The following is a 16,818-nucleotide window of genomic DNA, read 5'->3' on the forward strand; positions in this document are numbered from 1 at the left end:
GACGCCCGTCCGGGGCTGCGCCCCGAGCTGGGGGCGGGGGTTCCCTCCCCAAACCCTGCCCCTAGGTCGAGTTTCACGAGCACGTGACTCGATCCCGGATACCCAGACACCCTCCCCGGCACACGGCCCTGCGCCTAAAATGTCCACCCATCTCCCTCCCCCTAGCCTCTGCCTCGGCCCCCAAGGAGAACCAGGCAGCCCTCTCTGTATCCTCGGCCACAGCAAAGAACATCTCGGCTGGAGCGTGCTGACCGCGATGCCGGGCCGGCGGCCGATGGGGGCGGGGCGGGGGGCGGGGGTACGGGTGGGGTTTTGAATTGTGCAGCTGGGGAACAGAGTTTTCCGAGAGAGGCAGAGTGACACGGATTTCCTTGTAGAGGTAGTCAGATTGAGCTCTGAGAGTGGACGTGAACGCTGTCCTGCGCTACCTTGAGCGAGTTGCTTGGCCTCTCTGAGCCTCGGTTTCCTTCTCTAAGTTGTACCAACAGCACCTGCCTTACAATGGTACCTATGGTAGGACTGCTGGAGAGCTGGGGGCTGGAGTTGGGCGTTCTGAGACAGGCAAAATGCTCACGGCCGCTCTTGGCACAAAGGAAGCATAGTCAGAGTTCACTGTGGTTATTACTGCTGCCACTGCCATTATTGCTACAGAAGATGTGGTCATGGGAGCCCTCCAGACAGCCTCTGGACCTCCCTGAGCCTCAGCGTCCTCATCTGTAAAACAGAGGGTGAGCTGTGGTGTGGACTCATGGGATGAGGGCGAGGGCCCATCAGTACAGATGTGAGTTTACTGGGGGGTCTGGAGAGTGATGCTGATGATGTTCGCAAAGCTCTTTGGGCTTGTGAGCAGCTGCCCAGGATGTTCCAGGCCCCAGACAAGAGGGACTCTCTAAACAGCTGAGCCACTTCACCATGAGAGGAACTCACATTTGATGAGTGGCTAATGTATGCTGGGCACTTTCCAGGCAAAGTGTTTGTCGGTCGCTCAGTCGTGTCCAACTCTTTGCGACCCCACTGACTGTAGACCTCCAGGCTCCTCTGTCCATGGGATTCTTCAGGCAAGGATACTGGAGTGGGTATCCATTCCCTTCTCCAGGGGGTCTTCCTGACCCAGGGATCAAACCAGGGTCTACCACATTGCAGGAAGACTCTTTACTGTCTGAGCCTCCAGGGAAGCCCATATTTTTCCAAGCAAAAGTTATCATTAAATCCTCAAAACATCACAGGCTCATTTAAACCTTGGAGCTTGTCACAGGCGGACAGGCCTGGGGGCTAGCAGCTGGAAAACGGTAGGTCTAAAGGGGATGCAAAGTCAGCCTGGCTGGCTTTGAAGGGTGGTCCTTCCCATTCCTCCAGGTCGGGAGGAAACAGCGAAAGCAGAATCTTAGCAGCTGAAAAGGCACGAGGACTTCTCTGTGGCAGGGGTGCAGTGGGTGTCAGGCACTGAGGGTTTCGCTTCTCAAAATTCACGACTGGCTCCCAGAACTTCCAGATCAAGGTCAAATTCCTTAGCTTCGCACCAGGGGCCCTAGAATAAGGACCCCATGACCCAAGGCAGTCATGGACAGGTCGCTTCGAGAATGTAATAAAATGCTGAGACCACTCCCTGTGAACAGGCCCGTGTGACCATGCAGACACATGTATATCTACATTCAAATTCCAGGGGTTTTGTGGACCCGGCTCCACAGACTCTAGGGGTCCACGGCTCCCCTGTGGCTGTTAATGCTCGCCTTTCTCTCCAACCCACATTTGCATCTTTTCGCCTGGGGACCTGTCAGCTGCATGGGGACAAGGCTCTGGTCTGCTGTGTGCACTGCGGTGTCTCCAGAGCCAGAAAGAGCCCCTGGCAGCTAAGAGCACTGGAGAAGCACCTGTGGAATAAAGTGTGAAGCCGCTGCTTCCACATCGCCTTCCCTTTGCATCTGCGATTGCATCTTGCGGGAAAGACAGATTCCCTCCTTCATCTCCGATGTACTCGTCCTTCGCAACTCTCCTCCAGTTTCCCCTTTTGGCAGGAAGCTCTGATCTCCTAGGCTGGGTTAGAGGTGCTCCCCCGGCCCCCGCCGGCCTGCTCAATGCTATTCTATCCTGAGATGAAGTGCTCACCCTGATCTAGAATCAGCAGTATCTTGCCTGCTCTCTCCCCAGGAGCTAGAACTCCCTGGAGGGCAGGCACCATGGGAACCACTTTGTGGCTGGTTTGTATTATGCCTGCAACCTATCCCAGGACCTGACCTGTAACTGCCACTGGTAAATGTCTATCCAATAACGGGAAGAGCAGAGTGAGAAAGGGAGCCGGAAAGGATGGTTGGGGTCAGTTTGGAAGGACCTCTGCCAGGCCAAGGATTTCCCACTTTGTGAAATCAGTCAGTTCAGTTCAGTTCAGTCGCTCAGTCATGTCCGACTCTTTGCAACTCCAAGGACTGCAGCATGCCAGGGCTCCCTGTCCATCACCAACTCCCAGAGTTTACTCAAATTCATGTCCATCCAGTTGGTGATGCCATCCAACCATCTCATCCTCTGTCGTCCCCTTCTCCTCTGGCCTTCAGTCTTTCCCAGCATCAGGGTCTTTTCCAGTGAGCCAGTTCTTTGAAGCAGGTGGCCAAAGTATTGGAGTTTCAGCTTCAGCATCAGTCCTTCCAATGAATATTCAGGACTGATTTCCTTTAGGATGGACTGGTTGGATCTCCTTGCAGTCCAAGGGACTCTCAAGAGTCTTCTCCAACACCACAGCTCAGAAGTGTCAATTCTTTGCCACTCAGCTTTCTTTATAGTCCAACTCTCACATCTCTACATGACTACTGGAAAAAACATAGCTTTGACTAGATGGACCTTTGTTGGTAAAGTAATGTCTCTGCTTTTTAATATGCTGTCTAGGTGGTCATAACTTTCCTTCCAAGGAGCAAGCGTCTTAATTTCATGCCTGCAGTCACCATCTGTAGTGATTTTGATGCCCAAAAAAATAAAGTCTGCCACTGTTTCCCCATCTATTTGCATGAAGTGATGGGACAGGATTCCATGATCTTCGTTTTCTGAATGTTGAGTTTTAAGACAACTTTTTCACTCTCCACTTTCATTTTCATCAAGAGGCTCTTTAGTTCTTCTTCACCATAAGGGTGCCATAAGGGTGGTGTCATCTGCATATCTGAGGTTATTGATATTTCTCCCAGAAATCTTGATTCCAGCTTGTGCTTCTTCCAGTCCAGCATTTCTCATGATGTACTCTGCATATAGGTTAAATAAGCAGGGTGACAATATACAGCCTTGATGAACTCCTTTTCCTATTTGGAACCAGTCTGTTGTTCCATGTCCAGTTCTAACTGTTGCCTCTTGACCTGCATACAGATTTCTCAAGAGGTAGGTCAGGTGGTCTGGTATTCCCATATCTTTAAGAATTTTCCACAGTTTATCGTGATCCACACAGTCAAAGGCTTTGGCATAGTCAATAAAGCAGAAATAGATGTTTTTCTGGAACTCTCTTGCTTTTTTGATGATCCAGTGGATGTTGGCAATTTGATTTCTGGTTCCTCTGCCTTTTCTAAATCCAGCTTGAACATCTGAAATTTCATGGTTCACATACTGTTGAAGCCTGGCTTGGAGAATTTTGAGCATTACTTTGCTAGCGTGTGAAATAAGTTCAATTGTGTGGTAGTTTGAGCATTCTTTGGCATTGCTTTTTTTGGGGATTGGAATGAAAACTGACCTTTTCCAGTTCTATGGCCACTGCTGAATTTTCCAAATTTGCTGGCATATTGAGTGTAGCACTTTCACAGCATCATCTTTCAGGATTTGAAGTAGCTCAACTGGAATTCCATAACCTCCATTAGCTTTGTTCATAGTGATGCTTCCTAAGGCCCACTTGACTTCACATTCCAGGATGTTTGGCTCTAGGTGAGCGATCATACCATCGTGATTATCTGGGTCATGAAGATCTTTTTTGTACAGTTCTTCTGTGCATTCTTGCCACCTCTTCTTAATATCTTCTGCTTCATACCATTTCTGTCCTTTTTTTGTGCTCATCTTTGCATGAAATGTTCCCTTAGTATCCCTAATTTTTCGAAGAGATGTTTCCCATTCTATTGTTTTCCTCTATTTCTTTTCACTGATCGCTGAGGAAGGCTTTCTTATCTCTCCTTGCTATTCTTTGGAACTCTGCATTCAATTTGGTATATCTTTCTTTTTCTCCTTTGCCCTTCTCATCTGTTCTTTTCACAGCTATTTGTAAGGCCTCCTCAGACAACCATTTTGCCTTTTTGCATTTCTTTTTCTTGGGGATGGTCTTGCTCCCTGTCTCCTGTACAATGTCACGAACCTCTGTCCATAGTTTTTCAGGCACTCTGTCTATCAGATTTAATCCCCTGAATCTATTTCTCACTTCCACTGTATAATCATAAGGGATTTGATTGAGGTCATATCTAAATGGTCTAGTGGTTTTCTCCACTTTCTTCAATTTCAGTCTGAATTTGGCAATAAGGAGTTCATGATCTGAGCCACAGTCAGCTTCCGGTCTTGTTTTTCCTGACTGTATAGAGCTTCTCTATCTTTGGCTGCAAAGAATATAATCAGTCTGATTTTGGTGTTGACCATCTGGTGATGTCCATGTGTAGAGTCTTCTCTTGTGAGAAGTCTTACTCTGTGAGATAGGTGATTGGACCTCCCAGATTTTGTTTTCTTTTGGTTTAGTTTGTCTGTTTTTTAAGGAAGGAGATAGATATGGTCGGGTTTCTGTGTTTAAGGAATGGAAAGAAGAGGGACTTGAGAGCAGTTAAGAAGCCAGTGTAATGATTCAGATAATAATAATAAAAAAAAATAGGACTTCTCTGGCCGTCCAGGGGTCGAGAGCCTGCCTGCGCACATGGGAGACACAGGTTCGATCCCTGGTCTGGGAAGATCCCACTTGCCAAGGAGGAAATAGGCCCCTGGGCCACAGCTGCTGAAGCCCGCATGCCCAGAGCCGCTGCTCTGAGACAAGAGGAGCCGCTGCGATGAGAAGCCCTTACACAATCAGGGAGTAGCCGCTGCCTCAGCCCGAGAAGACCCGCTCACAGCACTGGAGACCCAGCGCAGCCAAAAATCAGTAAATGCGTTTTGAAAAGAGAGAGACTTTAAGGCAATGGCACCCCACTCCAGTACTCTTGCCTGGAAAACCCATGGACAGAGGAGCCTGGTGGGCTGCAGTCCATGGGGTCGCTAGGAGTCGGGCACGACTGAGCGACTTCACTTTCACTTTTCATTTTCATGCATTGGAGAAGGAAATGGCAATCCACTCCAGTGTTCTTACCTGGAGAATCCCAGGGACGGGGCAGCCTGGTGGGCTGCCATCTGTGGGGTCGCACAGAGTCGGACACGACTGAAGCGACTTAGCAGCAGCAGCAGCAGCAGGGGGCCCATGAGAATGGCATGTAGGGTCCTAGTTCCCAGACCAGGAATTAACCCTCTCCCCCTGCTGTGGAAGCCTGGAGTCTTAACCACGAGGACCCCCTGAGAAAGTCTCAGAGACCAGAGACCCACCCCCGTATCAGAGTCACAGGATTCACCTGCCCCGACAGTAACCCCTCTCTAGACTCTGTCCCAGAGCGGAGGACAACAGGGCTGTTGCCTTGCGTGTCCTGTGAGCTGCTGGCCCGCCCGCCTCCCGCTGGGGTGCCAGGACTGCGTTCCCAGGTCACAGCCGGAGGCCCCTTCCCGCCCTGCTTCCGGTCACGTGTGCTGGTCTGCCTGAGGCACTCGCAGGGCTGAGCCTCCCTCTTCCAGGAGGTAACAGTATCCAGCTCACAGTGGAGACATGATTTATTCAGCCCCACAAATAGTCACGGTCAACCTTTGCATGAGGAATGTAAATAAAATGGTGCAGCGACTTTGGAAAAATGGTTTGGCCGAGCCTCAAATAGTTCCAGAGTCAGCACTGAAACCCAGCAGTTCCTCTCCTAGGTATATACTGCAGAGAACTGAGAACTTTCAGTTCAGTTCAGTCGCTCAGTCATGCTCTTTGCAACCCCATGGACTGCAGCACACCAGGCCTCCCTGTCCATCACCAATTCCCAGAGTTTACTCAGACCCATGTCCATCCAGTTGGTGATGCCATCCAACCATCTCATCCTCTGTCATCCCCTTCTCCTCCTGCCCTCAATCTTTCCCAGCATCAGGGTCTTTTCCAGTGAGTCAGCTCTTCGCATCAGGTGGCCAAAGTATTGGAGTTTCAGCTTCAATATCAGTCCTTCCAGTGAACACCCACGACTGATCTCCTTTAGGATGGACTGGTTGGATCTCCTTGCAGTCCAAGGGACTCTCAAGAGTCTTCTCCAACACCACAGTTCAAGCATCAATTCTTCGGCACTCAGCTTTCTTTATAGTCCAACTCTCACATCCATACATGACCACTGGAAAAACCATAGCTTTGACTAGACGGACCTTTGTTGACAAAGTAATGTCTCTGCTTTTTAATATGCTGTCTAGGTTGGTCATAGCTTTTCTTCCAAGGAGTAACTGTCTTTTAATTTCATGACAGCAATCACCATCTGCAGTGATTTTAGAACCCAAAACCATTATGTGGACACAAAAACTTAGACACAAATGTTCATGGCCCTGTTATCCATAAAAGCCAAGAAGTGCAAACTACTCAATTGTCCTGGAATAAATGGACAAATAAAAATGTGTGTCGCGGGAGTCCCTGGGGGTTCAGTGGTTAGGACATGCCTTGCTGAGGGCCTGGGTTTGATCCTTGGTTGGGGAACTAAGATCCTACACGCCCTGCACGGTGACCAAAACTAAACTAAAATAAAAAATGCATAAGTAATATTCAACGTATTATTATTTGGTCATAAAAAGGTCCTGATATATGCTACAACATGGACGAAAGTTGAAAACATCATGCTGAAGGAAAGAAGCCAGACGCAAAACATTGCATATTATAGGACTGCATGCATACGAAATGCCGAAAACGGGCAGATACCTTGAGACTGAAGGTTAGTCGTCAAAAACCAACAAGGAAAAAAAAAGGGGGAAAAAAAAAAAAAAGAAACCAACAAGGACCAACAGTAACAACAGGGGAGGGAGAAATGGGGGGGGGGTGTGAAGAAAATGAGCAATTAAATAGTGGTGGTGATTGTACAGCTTTGTGCATGTACTAGCATTCACTGAAGCGAACACTTCAAAAGAGTGGATTTTCTCATCATGTGAATTATGTCTCAGTTTTAAAGAAATTTTTAAATACTTTCAGAAGCATCAGGCATTAGGGAATTGGAGGATGAATAAGACACAGAGTCTATCTTCAGAGAACATGAAGTCCGCTGGAGGAGAGGCAGCGAGAAATCAAATTATGGCGTGGCAAGCGCAGTTGCGTCTAAAGGAAGTGCCGTGCGGGACAGAGATTCTGTGCTGTCACGCGTCACCCGGGAGGGCGGTGATCTAGACTAGAGGGCAGGACGGAGTCCCTGCAGAGGCTGCGGTGCCGAGATCGCACTATGGAAGACTTCCCGCGTCTGACTTATCCGCGCTGAAAAGGAGGACGGGCCTCCCAGGCGGCTCAGCGGTAAAGAACCCACGTGTCAATGCGGGAGACGCGGGTTGGACCCCTGGGTTGGGAAGATTCCCCTGGAGAAGGAAGTGGCAACCCACTCCAGTATGCTTGCCTGGAGAACCCCAAGGACAGAGGAGCCTGGGTCGGGCCACAGTCCGTGGGGTCGCAAAGAGTCAGACGCGACTGAGCGACTAGACACAGTGCCGAGGAGGACGCTGAACCACTGTGGGAGCTGACGGTGCGCCCGGACCGAAGCGCGCGTAGACGGAGGGGGGCTGTGGCGAGAGGTTGCAGCTGGAAAGTAAAGACAGGCCAGCTGTACGGGATCCTCTAAGACGATGAGTGCTCAGTGACGACGGAAAATGACCCTCCTCCCCCCTCCCTCGCTCTTCTCCCTTGCTGCCTGGGTCTGTAAAAGCGCCACCTTGCACGCAGTCGTTTAAGCCCAAACTGGAGTAATCCGGTCTCTGCTCCCAGCCCCGCCTTCCACATCCAACCTACTGGTGAGCCTGCGGTTCCGACCTCTGATGCCTGACTTCCTGGCGGTCCAGTGGCTAAGACCACCCGCCCCCCCCGCCCCCGCCGCACTTCCCCTGCAGGGGCTTGGGTTCGATCCCTGGTCATGAGTGACATGGACAAACTTTTTTTTATTTTTAAAGAGAGAGAGAGATCTCTTCTCCATCGACTGCTGTCCCACAAGCCCGGGCCTCATCAGATCCAACCTGGGCTCCTGCAGCGTTTCCACCTTGACCTTCCGGATTCCACTCATAGATCCAAGTCTGCCTTCCAGGGAGAATTACAGGCCACTCCCCTTGGTGGTTTCCCGAGCCTGTGGAGCTAGCGTCCAGGCTCCCAGCAGCGCCTCCGGGCCCATCTGGGCCCTCCTGCCGCCCCCTTCCCCCTCTGGCATCTCCCCTCTGTGTTTTCACCGGGGTGACCTGGCCTTATCCAGCAACACCCCGTGTTCTCCCACCTGGGCCTGGAACATTCTTCTGTCCTGGTCTATCTACTGATCATCCAGATTTTGACTTAACCGTCACTTCCTACAGGAAGGCTCTTTGACTCCAACAATAAGTCCCTCTGCTATATGACTCGTGCGGTATCTGAGCTGCCCTTTGGCACATTTCATCACGATGTGTGTCTCCTCTGATGGTCCGTGTGGGCTGGCGGGCAGGGACCAGCGCCCACCGCCCCCACCACTAACACTAACCTGTGACTTAGCACAGAAGCCACCCCCCTCCCCCACCCGTCCCCCTGCAAATTCCTACCCAACCTTCAGGTGTCTCTCACGCATATCGCTTTCAGGGTGACCATCTTCTCTGAGCACTCAGACCTGGGGTGGAGGGGGTCATCCCTTTACATAGCACTCATCACAATTATAAGAGGGACAGATTTTATGGAACTGCCCTGATGATGGCCCAATGGCTAAGACTCCATGCTTCCAACGCAGGGGGCCCAGGGTTCAATCCCTGGTCAGGGAACTAGACCTCACATGACGCCAGCAGGAGTCCACATACCGCACCAGAAAGATCCTGCGTGTTGCAGCTAAGACCTGGTGCAGCTTAATTACTTTTTAAAAGTGGCTGATTTTAGTACCTATCTCTCCCCAGGTACTTTAATTTCTGTCTTGCTTCTTTTTGCCCCAGCATTCAAACTGATGCTTGTCACAAGATTTCCCTCAGGTCAGCCCACAAGAATTTTTATGAAACTTCCTGAAATTGCATACAAAACCCTATGTGCGCATACAGTTTTCCAAAGAACCAGTCTGTGGCTTTTGTTGGGAGTTTCAGAGCGGTCCAAGAGCTGAAAGGTTAAGAACTTTCTCCCTTCTTTCCTTCAAAACAGCATGCAGCTGCTGCTGCTGCTGCTAAGTCACTTGAGTCGTGTCCGACTCTGTGCGACCCGATAGATGGCAGCATGAGGTTTATGTAAAACCGTTGCCCTAGGATGTAAACTCCAGGTTGACAAGGATCTTCACCTGTCCTGTTCCATGGTGAACCGCAGATGCCTGGAACGGCGCCTCGATCCTTCCAGGCACAGGTGTAGAATGACCGAGCATATTCTCTGACAACCGTTAACGGTTGTGAGAACTGTTAGTGGTTGTTAACTCTTTCTCTGTAACAAATGACCCCAGAAAATAATGGCTTAAAGCAACCTTTATTATCTCGGCTTCCTAGGCTGGGAGTCAGGGTGCAGGTCCATTCAGTCCTCTGCTTCAGGGGCTCTCACAGGGCTGCAAAGTGCCAGCCAGAGCTGGTGTCATCTGATACAGGAGAAGGACCTGCATCCCAGCTCACTCGGGTGGGTGCTGGCGGGATTCAGTTCCGCGCTGACTGTGCGCCGGAGGCTGCCTGAGGTCCTCACCATGCGGGTCTCTTCCTAGGGCAGCTGACAACATGGAAGCCCGCCTCCTGAGGGTTTCCAAGTGAGAGGAGAGGGGATGGTGGGGGCAAGAGGAACGCTACAGGGACGGCCATTACGCTCTTCTGTGCCTGGGCCTTGGTCGCAGTGTTCATCACCTTTGCCGTGTTCTGTTCGTTAGATGCAAGCCTCTACGAGGAGGAGTGAACACTGTATTTAAGACGGATAACCCACAAGGACCTACTGTATAGCACATGGAACTCCGCCTGGATGCGAGGGGTATTTAGGGGAGAATGGATACGTGTATATGTATGGCTAAGTCCCTTTGCTGTTCACCTGAAATTATCATATTGTTAACCAGCTATGTTTTGTTTAGTTGCCAAATCACATCCGGTTCTTTTGCAACCCCATGGACTACAGCCCACCAGGTTCCTTTGTCCATGGGATTTCCTGGGCAAGAAGACTGGAGTGGGCTGCCATGTCTTTCTCCAGGGGATCTTCCCAATCCAGGGATCAAACTTACATCTCCTGCATAAGCAGGCGGATTCTTTACTGCTGAGCCACCAGGGAAGCCCATCAATCAGCTATACTCCAATGCAAAATAAAAAGTTTAAAAAAGGAAAAAAAAAAAAAAATCCAACAACCAAAAGCCTCTCTCAAGGTCAGGTGCACATTGGAAGGAGATTGTACTGGGGATGAACAGCAGTGAGCAGAGTGGGTGGGTCGTTAGAAGCCACCTTGGAGACAGCTCGCTCCTGGACAGGACGACCGGATGACGTGTTTTCGTGTTTTCTCATTCAGCTTCCGGCTAGGCTCGGCTGAAAACCCAGGGAGCACATGGTGCAGCGCTGAGGAGGAGGGGAGACACGGGGTAGGGAAGGCTCGCTGGACGGCGGAGCCTCCGCCCGTCCTCCAGCAGACCCCCGCCACGCAGAAAAGGAGGCAGATGTGTCAGACCTTCTAACTTTTCAAAAGAAGCCAAAGTCCTGGTTTTTCACGAGACACTCAATTTGTAAATCTGACAGTCTAGCGAGCGCACACGAGGATTGAGTTTTTGACCCTTCTCTTCAGCCGAGAAGGCGGGCCTCGCCTATTCCACCACCCTTCACAGGTCTGTTCACCTCTCCAGGCCTCCCCTCCCGCCCCCTATATTGTTCACTGAAGGCAGCCCGCATGCCAACTCACTCTTTGCCACCCCATGTCCCACTCTTTGCGACCCCATGGACTGTAGCCTGCCAGGCTTCTCTGTCCATGGGATTCTCCAGGCAGGAATACTGGAAAGGGTTGCCATTCCCTCCTCCAGGGGATTGAACCTGCATCTCTTACTGGGATTCCTTACCTCTAGCGTCTCCTGGGAAGCCCTCACTGAAGGCAGGGACCCAGCTAATTCACGTTGTACACCTTCTATAGCTCTCTGCACGTGGCAAGGCAACAGCAGATATTGTTGAATGAGATACGACTTTGCTGACATATTAAGGAAGACTCCCCAAGTCCACCCTCACCTCGACCCAGAGGAGTGGGTGAAAGTGGGCTCTGAATTAGCTGCAGTCCTGCCACCTGCTTGATCTCGGACCCTTCACAAGTTACTTACTTTTGGGAGCCTCAGCTTCCTCATCTATGAGAACCACAGTACCTGCCTCAGAGCTGTTATCGGATCTTAATGAAATAATATACTCACTAGCACGATGTGGCAACAATAGGTTTTTTTTAATTTCTTGTTCATTTTGGCCGTGCTGGCTCTTCGTGGCCTCGTGTAGGCTTTCTCCAGCTGCGGCCAGCAGGGGCTCCTCTCTGCTTGCAGCACGCGGGCTTCTCATCGCGGTGGCTCCTTTTGTTGTGGCATGAGGGCTCTAGGTGCCCCATGGCACGTGGGATCCTCCTGGACCAGGGATCGAACTAGCGTCCCCTGCATTGCAAGGTGGACGCTAAACCTGTGGACCCCCAGGGAAGCCCTCAACAGGTACTTGTACTCGAATCCACACACACAGACACACACACACACACACCCATTTCCTCACTGGATCCTTGGCATGTCTCCCCTGAATCCATGTCATCCATCTACCGCCATCCACCCGGCTGGCAGCTAGAGGGAGCCTTTAAAATGCAGATTTGTCATTTTCACCGCCAGGGTTCACCTCCTTCCAGTTTGCTGATGCCCTTCAGAGAACACCCAGCCTTTTAACACAGCTCTTCAGGCTCTGTGGAGCTGCGCCGGCCCGGCCTCAGACAGGTCTCTTCTCCACCACCCACCTCCCATCCCATCCCACTCCAACGTGAGCTTTTCTGCAGTGCTGTCTGTAGCTGAAACCTCTTCTCTCCACCCCGACCGCCCTTGCTTCTAATATGTTTCGGCGATGCACCCTGGAAACTCCTGACACTTCCTGCTAAACCTGAGGGCAGGCACAGTCTGTTTTCCTCACCATTCACCCTTCCTAGCACAACCCCCACTGAGGACCCGAGGAATGCCCGCGGACCGGCGCCAGCGGGCGGACTCCCGTGGGCGGACGGCGCCACCTGCTGGCCCACACCAGCACTGCAGCACCTGGACACGGGCTCTCAGCCCAGCCTGGAGGTGATTTTTAACAACGGTTTTTTAACTTTTCTGGGGGTATTATCTCATGTCTCCTTACATCCAAGTTAACAATTTTTTTTTAAAAGGTAACATTATGAGTATTTAACATGGGAAAGGGAGGCACTTTCCCAAGTGCCTTAGTTATGATTAACACATTTAATCTTCACGACAACTCGATGAACTGGTTTTATCACAGGGTGACTGAGCTGGTGCTGGCCGTAAAGAATTTGCCTGCCAGTGCAGGAGATGGAAGAGACGAAGGTTCGATCCCTGGGTCGGATGATCCCTTGATAAAGGGCATGGCAACTCACTCGTCTCCTTGCCTGGAGACGCCCATGGACAGAGGAGCCTGGTGAGCTGCAGTCCATGGGGTCGCCAAGAGTCGGACATGACTGAGCACGCACTCAGCTGAGGCACAGAGCCATCAGATGCCTCCCCAGGAGCACACAGACTGAAACTTTCACCCCAGGCGGTCTGACCTGATCTGGACTGTTTTTTCCCGGATGCTCCGTGCAGTCTGTGGGATACTAGTTATCCAACCAGGAAATGAACCTGGGCCCTTGGCAGTGAAGGTGACACGACCCAAGCATTGGGCGGCCAGGGAGCTCCCTGAGCCTGTCCTCTGTAAGCCTGACATGCACTGCCTCTACTTGTCCTGCGCGCCCAGGGCCCGGTGAGGTTACATGCCGGACGCCAGCCTCTGCTCTGAAGGCTCTGCTACCACAGCAGCACTGGGGTCACCGGAGCTCCCGGCGCAGCGAGCCGCCCTTTCTGAGCCACAGTTCTCCAAGGGCACCGTCAGGACAGGCGTCGCTGCGGCCTCCCCTCTGCGAGGCAGCTCGTGCAGTCCGTCCTGGCCTCCAGGCTACCGCTCCTCTCCTGTAACCCAGAAACCACCTCTCGGAGCCCCCGTTTCCTAAGATGGCCTCTAGCCTGCTGGGTGGATCGGACTGCAGATCCCACCAAGGGCGAGGAGAGCGGTCCGCAGTGCGGACTCACGTGGACCCCAGATGGCTAATGGCGGTTACACTCAGGCCCTCCCCTGATCACACACACCGTGCGTGACGCTGGGTCCCTTCACGTGTTCCGCTATGGCCGTTTAGAACCAAGACGTTGTGGCTACTTAAGTTCCACCTGCTTTCCACCCACTCCTCTAAATCATTTCTTTTCCATTATTTGGGAAAATGATGTGCCTGCCTGCACTTCAGTTGTTAAACATAAAAAGCTGGGCTTCCCTGGTGGTACAGTGGTGAAGAAGCCACCCGCCAATGCAGGAGATGCGGGTTTGATCCCTGGTCCAGGAAGATTCCACCTGCCGCGGAGCAACTGGGACCGTGAGCTGCAGCTGCTGAAGCCCCTGTGCCTACAGCCCGTGCTCCACAACGAGAACCCCGCACACCGCAACCAGAGAGAGCCCGCGCCCAACAACGGGGACCCAGCGCAGCCAAACCAAACAAAGCACATGCTTGTTACAAAACCAGAAGTATCCTGGGAACCTTCTGTGGCCCAGCCATTACTGCAAGTGGTTCATTCACATTAACTCACTTTACCTTCACCCAGCCCTATGACTGTCCCCCGACTTTACAGATGAGGAAGCCAAGCACGGTGAGGTCAGGGTCACACAGCGAGCGGCTGATGGGGACTGCCCACTTAAGCCACAGGACCGGTCTCTGCTTTTAAACACGTCAGACTCCCTCTGCTGGTAGAGGCTGTGTCTGCCGCCTTCACTCCCAAGTGCCAGGCACACTGCTTTGCACACTGTGCATGCCAACAGATTTGTTTTAATATATAATATATACACACACACACAGTCACGGGCCCGCCTGGGAAAGGGCTCCATCATACCCCAGCTCCTGAAGACCCTCCGGAAGGAGTCCAGGCCTGGCAGTCTTCACAGATGACGCCCAGCGGGGGGCACGTTTAGGAGACAGGTGGGGAGTGAGGGGGAGCACCTTAGGGTGTGCTGCCTCGCCTCACACAGGCCCAGAACTCTGCTGCGCCCTCTTCATCAGCTCCTCATCCTGCATAGACAGCTCTGTCAACTTCTTGCCCATCCGCTCATGGATGTCCAGGTACTTGGAGACACATCGGTCCAGGCACACGGACTCGCCCTTGGACAGCTCTGCTTCCTTGTAGTGGGGAGGCACGCACTTCCGGTGGCAGGCGCTGGTCATTCTAGAAAGAAGGGCCAGGTCGGATCAGCAGCCTGCTGTGGCAAACCAGGAACTCGCGACCACTCCTGCCCTGCTACCCTGATCTCACCCGCCAGGAAGGCAGTGTGAACCCCCAATCTGCGCCTCCACCGTCTTGGGAGGCCCTTGTCTGAGCCCATGGTCACCCCGTGTTTCTGACTCATCAGACAGGAACCGTTAGCTGAGTATTGGCTACGTTCCGGACATCACGCTAAGTGCGTGACGTGGATTCTGCCACGCAGTCCTTAGAATGACTCTATGCAGTTGGCACGATCGTTACCCCCTTTTTACAGATGAGGGAGTGAAGGAACAGGGAGCCTCAGGATCACATAAAGCTGGGCTACGACCCCAGGGAGCCTGACTGGGGGCTTCCTGGGGGCGCAGTGGTAAAGAACCCGCCTGCCAATGCAGGAGACGTAAGAGACGTGGGTTTGATCCCTGGGCGGGGAACAGCACCTAGAACAGGGCATGGCAACCCACTCCAGTGTTCTTGCCTCGAGAATCCCACAGACAGAGGAGCCTGGTGGGCTACAGTCCATGAGGTCGCAGACTTGGACACGGCCGAAGCAACTTACACGCACGCATGAAGCCTGACTTCACAGCTTACTTCAGAAAATTATTCTCACATATAGCCTTCGAGACAAACCCAACTAATCAAAGGAAGATACCGGAGAGTTTTAGCCAATAAAAAGAGCAGATAATTGTTGACTGCCTACCTGTGTTGGGCTTGATAAGTCTGTCTTATATTTTAACATTTAATACTTATAATGTCTCTATGGGAAAGGTACTATTATGAACTCCACTTTATAGCTGGGATAACCACCAGTCTACAAGTCCAAGTAACTTGCCCAAGGCCACAGTAGTGGTGGTTGATGTGTCTGTGATTTGTTCCCAAATCTGCCCGATGACTCATTAGGAGTCAGACTGAAGTCCTGGTCCTGGCACTGCTATTGACGAGCTGTGGACCCTGAGAAAGCTGCTGAACCTCTACAAGCCTCAATGTCCTCACCTTAAAAATGGGAAAAGGGAACTCAGTGGAGATTATAAAAAGATAATGCCTATAAAGTGCTCAGCATTGCTAAACGGGTTACGCAGGATCTGTCAAAAGGCAACTGCTCTACTGTCCCCAGAACCCAACCAGAGCCTCGTTTCTCTTCCTGTTCGGCTCCTCCATCAATTCCATCCCAATCCCAATGTCAAAGTCCTTCTAGTCAGTCCACACTGCATCTGCATTAGCCCTTAACCATGGGGGTGAGTGAAGGAAACGCAACCCACTGCAGTCTTTTTACCTGGGAAATGCCATGGACAGAGGAGCCTGGCCGGCTACAGTCCAAGGGATGGAAGAGAGTCAGACACGACTCAGCCACTGGGCATGCTTACGTGGGGGTGGGTGCTGGGAAGCTAAGTATGGACCTCAGTTTATCCTAGATTAAGAGGAAGATTTTTCGGAAGTCGCCCACCTCTGCCCTTGGAGAGGATGACTTGGGAGCATTCTCTAAGACGTGAGGGGCAGGACCGGCCTTACCTGTTGTACATGTCGGCCATCATCTCTACCTCCAGCTCTGCGGCCAGCTGCTGGGCCCTGAGTGGGTCCATCTTAGCCCTGCGCCCTGGAAGAGATCACGTGCGGGCCTCCTAGTTCCTGGGTTTGGGCGGGGGAGACATCACGGTCAGCACCCAGCCCTCCCAGCCGCTTTCCCGTCCAGGGGCTGCAGGACGTGGAGGAATCCCAAGGGCATCCGACCAGGAGGGGCCGCTGACCTCGGCAAGCTCAAGCACCCAGCGTCGGACCTGGGAACCGAGGCTCCGCCCAAGGTCGCAAAGCCGGCGACGGCAGGCCTGCAGAGCGGGTCCCGGCACCCTGACGCCCAGCCCCTCAAGGTGGCGTCTCTCCGGGAGAAGAGGAGGGGATCGGGGACGGGGCCCCAAACGGCCGGCACGAACGCGCGGGGCCCTGCGGATCCGATGCGACGCGGCCCTCCGGGGCCGAGCCCGGGGCCACGGCCCTGGAGCGGCGGCGCCGTCTTCGGGGTCGCCGCGCGCTCCAAGCCTCTCCCCGAGGCCCGGGCCTCTCCCCGCGCCCCCGGGGCCCCTGACGTCGGGCACAGGCCACAAACTCACCGCGCGCGCGGATGGGGCAGGGCGGAAGCACGTGGGGCGCGGCCGGCGGGAAG

The 16,818-nt window shown here is 52.6% G+C and overlaps 1 protein-coding gene and 1 long non-coding RNA gene across 5 annotated transcripts; one reads left to right on the top strand and one right to left on the bottom strand.

Moving 5' to 3' along the window:
• The first annotated feature begins 7,024 nt into the window (after positions 1–7,024).
• LOC132342372 (uncharacterized) lies at positions 7,025–14,344 on the top strand. The gene is made up of 2 exons (XR_009490727.1): positions 7,025–7,531; positions 10,682–14,344. It is a non-coding gene; the product is annotated as an uncharacterized lncRNA (long non-coding RNA).
• TIMM10 (translocase of inner mitochondrial membrane 10) lies at positions 14,200–16,796 on the bottom strand. Of its 4 annotated transcripts, none has more exons than NM_001046132.2 (3): positions 16,766–16,796; positions 16,170–16,286; positions 14,200–14,627 (listed from the first exon to the last, which is right to left on the bottom strand). In NM_001046132.2, exons 2-3 carry the CDS (start codon positions 16,238–16,240, stop codon positions 14,426–14,428), a joined length of 273 nt encoding a protein of 90 aa, NP_001039597.1. In that variant the 5' UTR covers positions 16,241–16,286; positions 16,766–16,796; the 3' UTR covers positions 14,200–14,425. The 4 variants fall into 4 exon arrangements, with proteins under 4 accessions (NP_001039597.1, XP_005216595.1, XP_005216594.1 ...); XM_005216538.5 differs by having other exon boundaries at positions 14,214–14,627; positions 16,170–16,254; XM_005216537.5 differs by having other exon boundaries at positions 14,214–14,627; positions 16,170–16,254; positions 16,406–16,796.
• Positions 16,797–16,818: the final 22 nt, after the last annotated feature.

Source organism: Bos taurus, chromosome 15 (assembly GCF_002263795.3).
Source record: "Bos taurus isolate L1 Dominette 01449 registration number 42190680 breed Hereford chromosome 15, ARS-UCD2.0, whole genome shotgun sequence".
NCBI classification, from domain to species: Eukaryota; Metazoa; Chordata; class Mammalia; order Artiodactyla; family Bovidae; genus Bos; species Bos taurus.

Excerpts from the sequence above, each read along its gene's own strand:
- TIMM10 (NM_001046132.2), bottom strand. The coding sequence starts at position 16,240 with ATGGACCCACTCAGGGCCCAGCAGCTGGCCGCAGAGCTGGAGGTAGAG. Across the intron at positions 14,628-16,169 it reads ATGGCCGACATGTACAACAG|AATGACCAGCGCCTGCCACC; the intron begins GTAAGGCCGGTC and ends CCTTCTTTCTAG.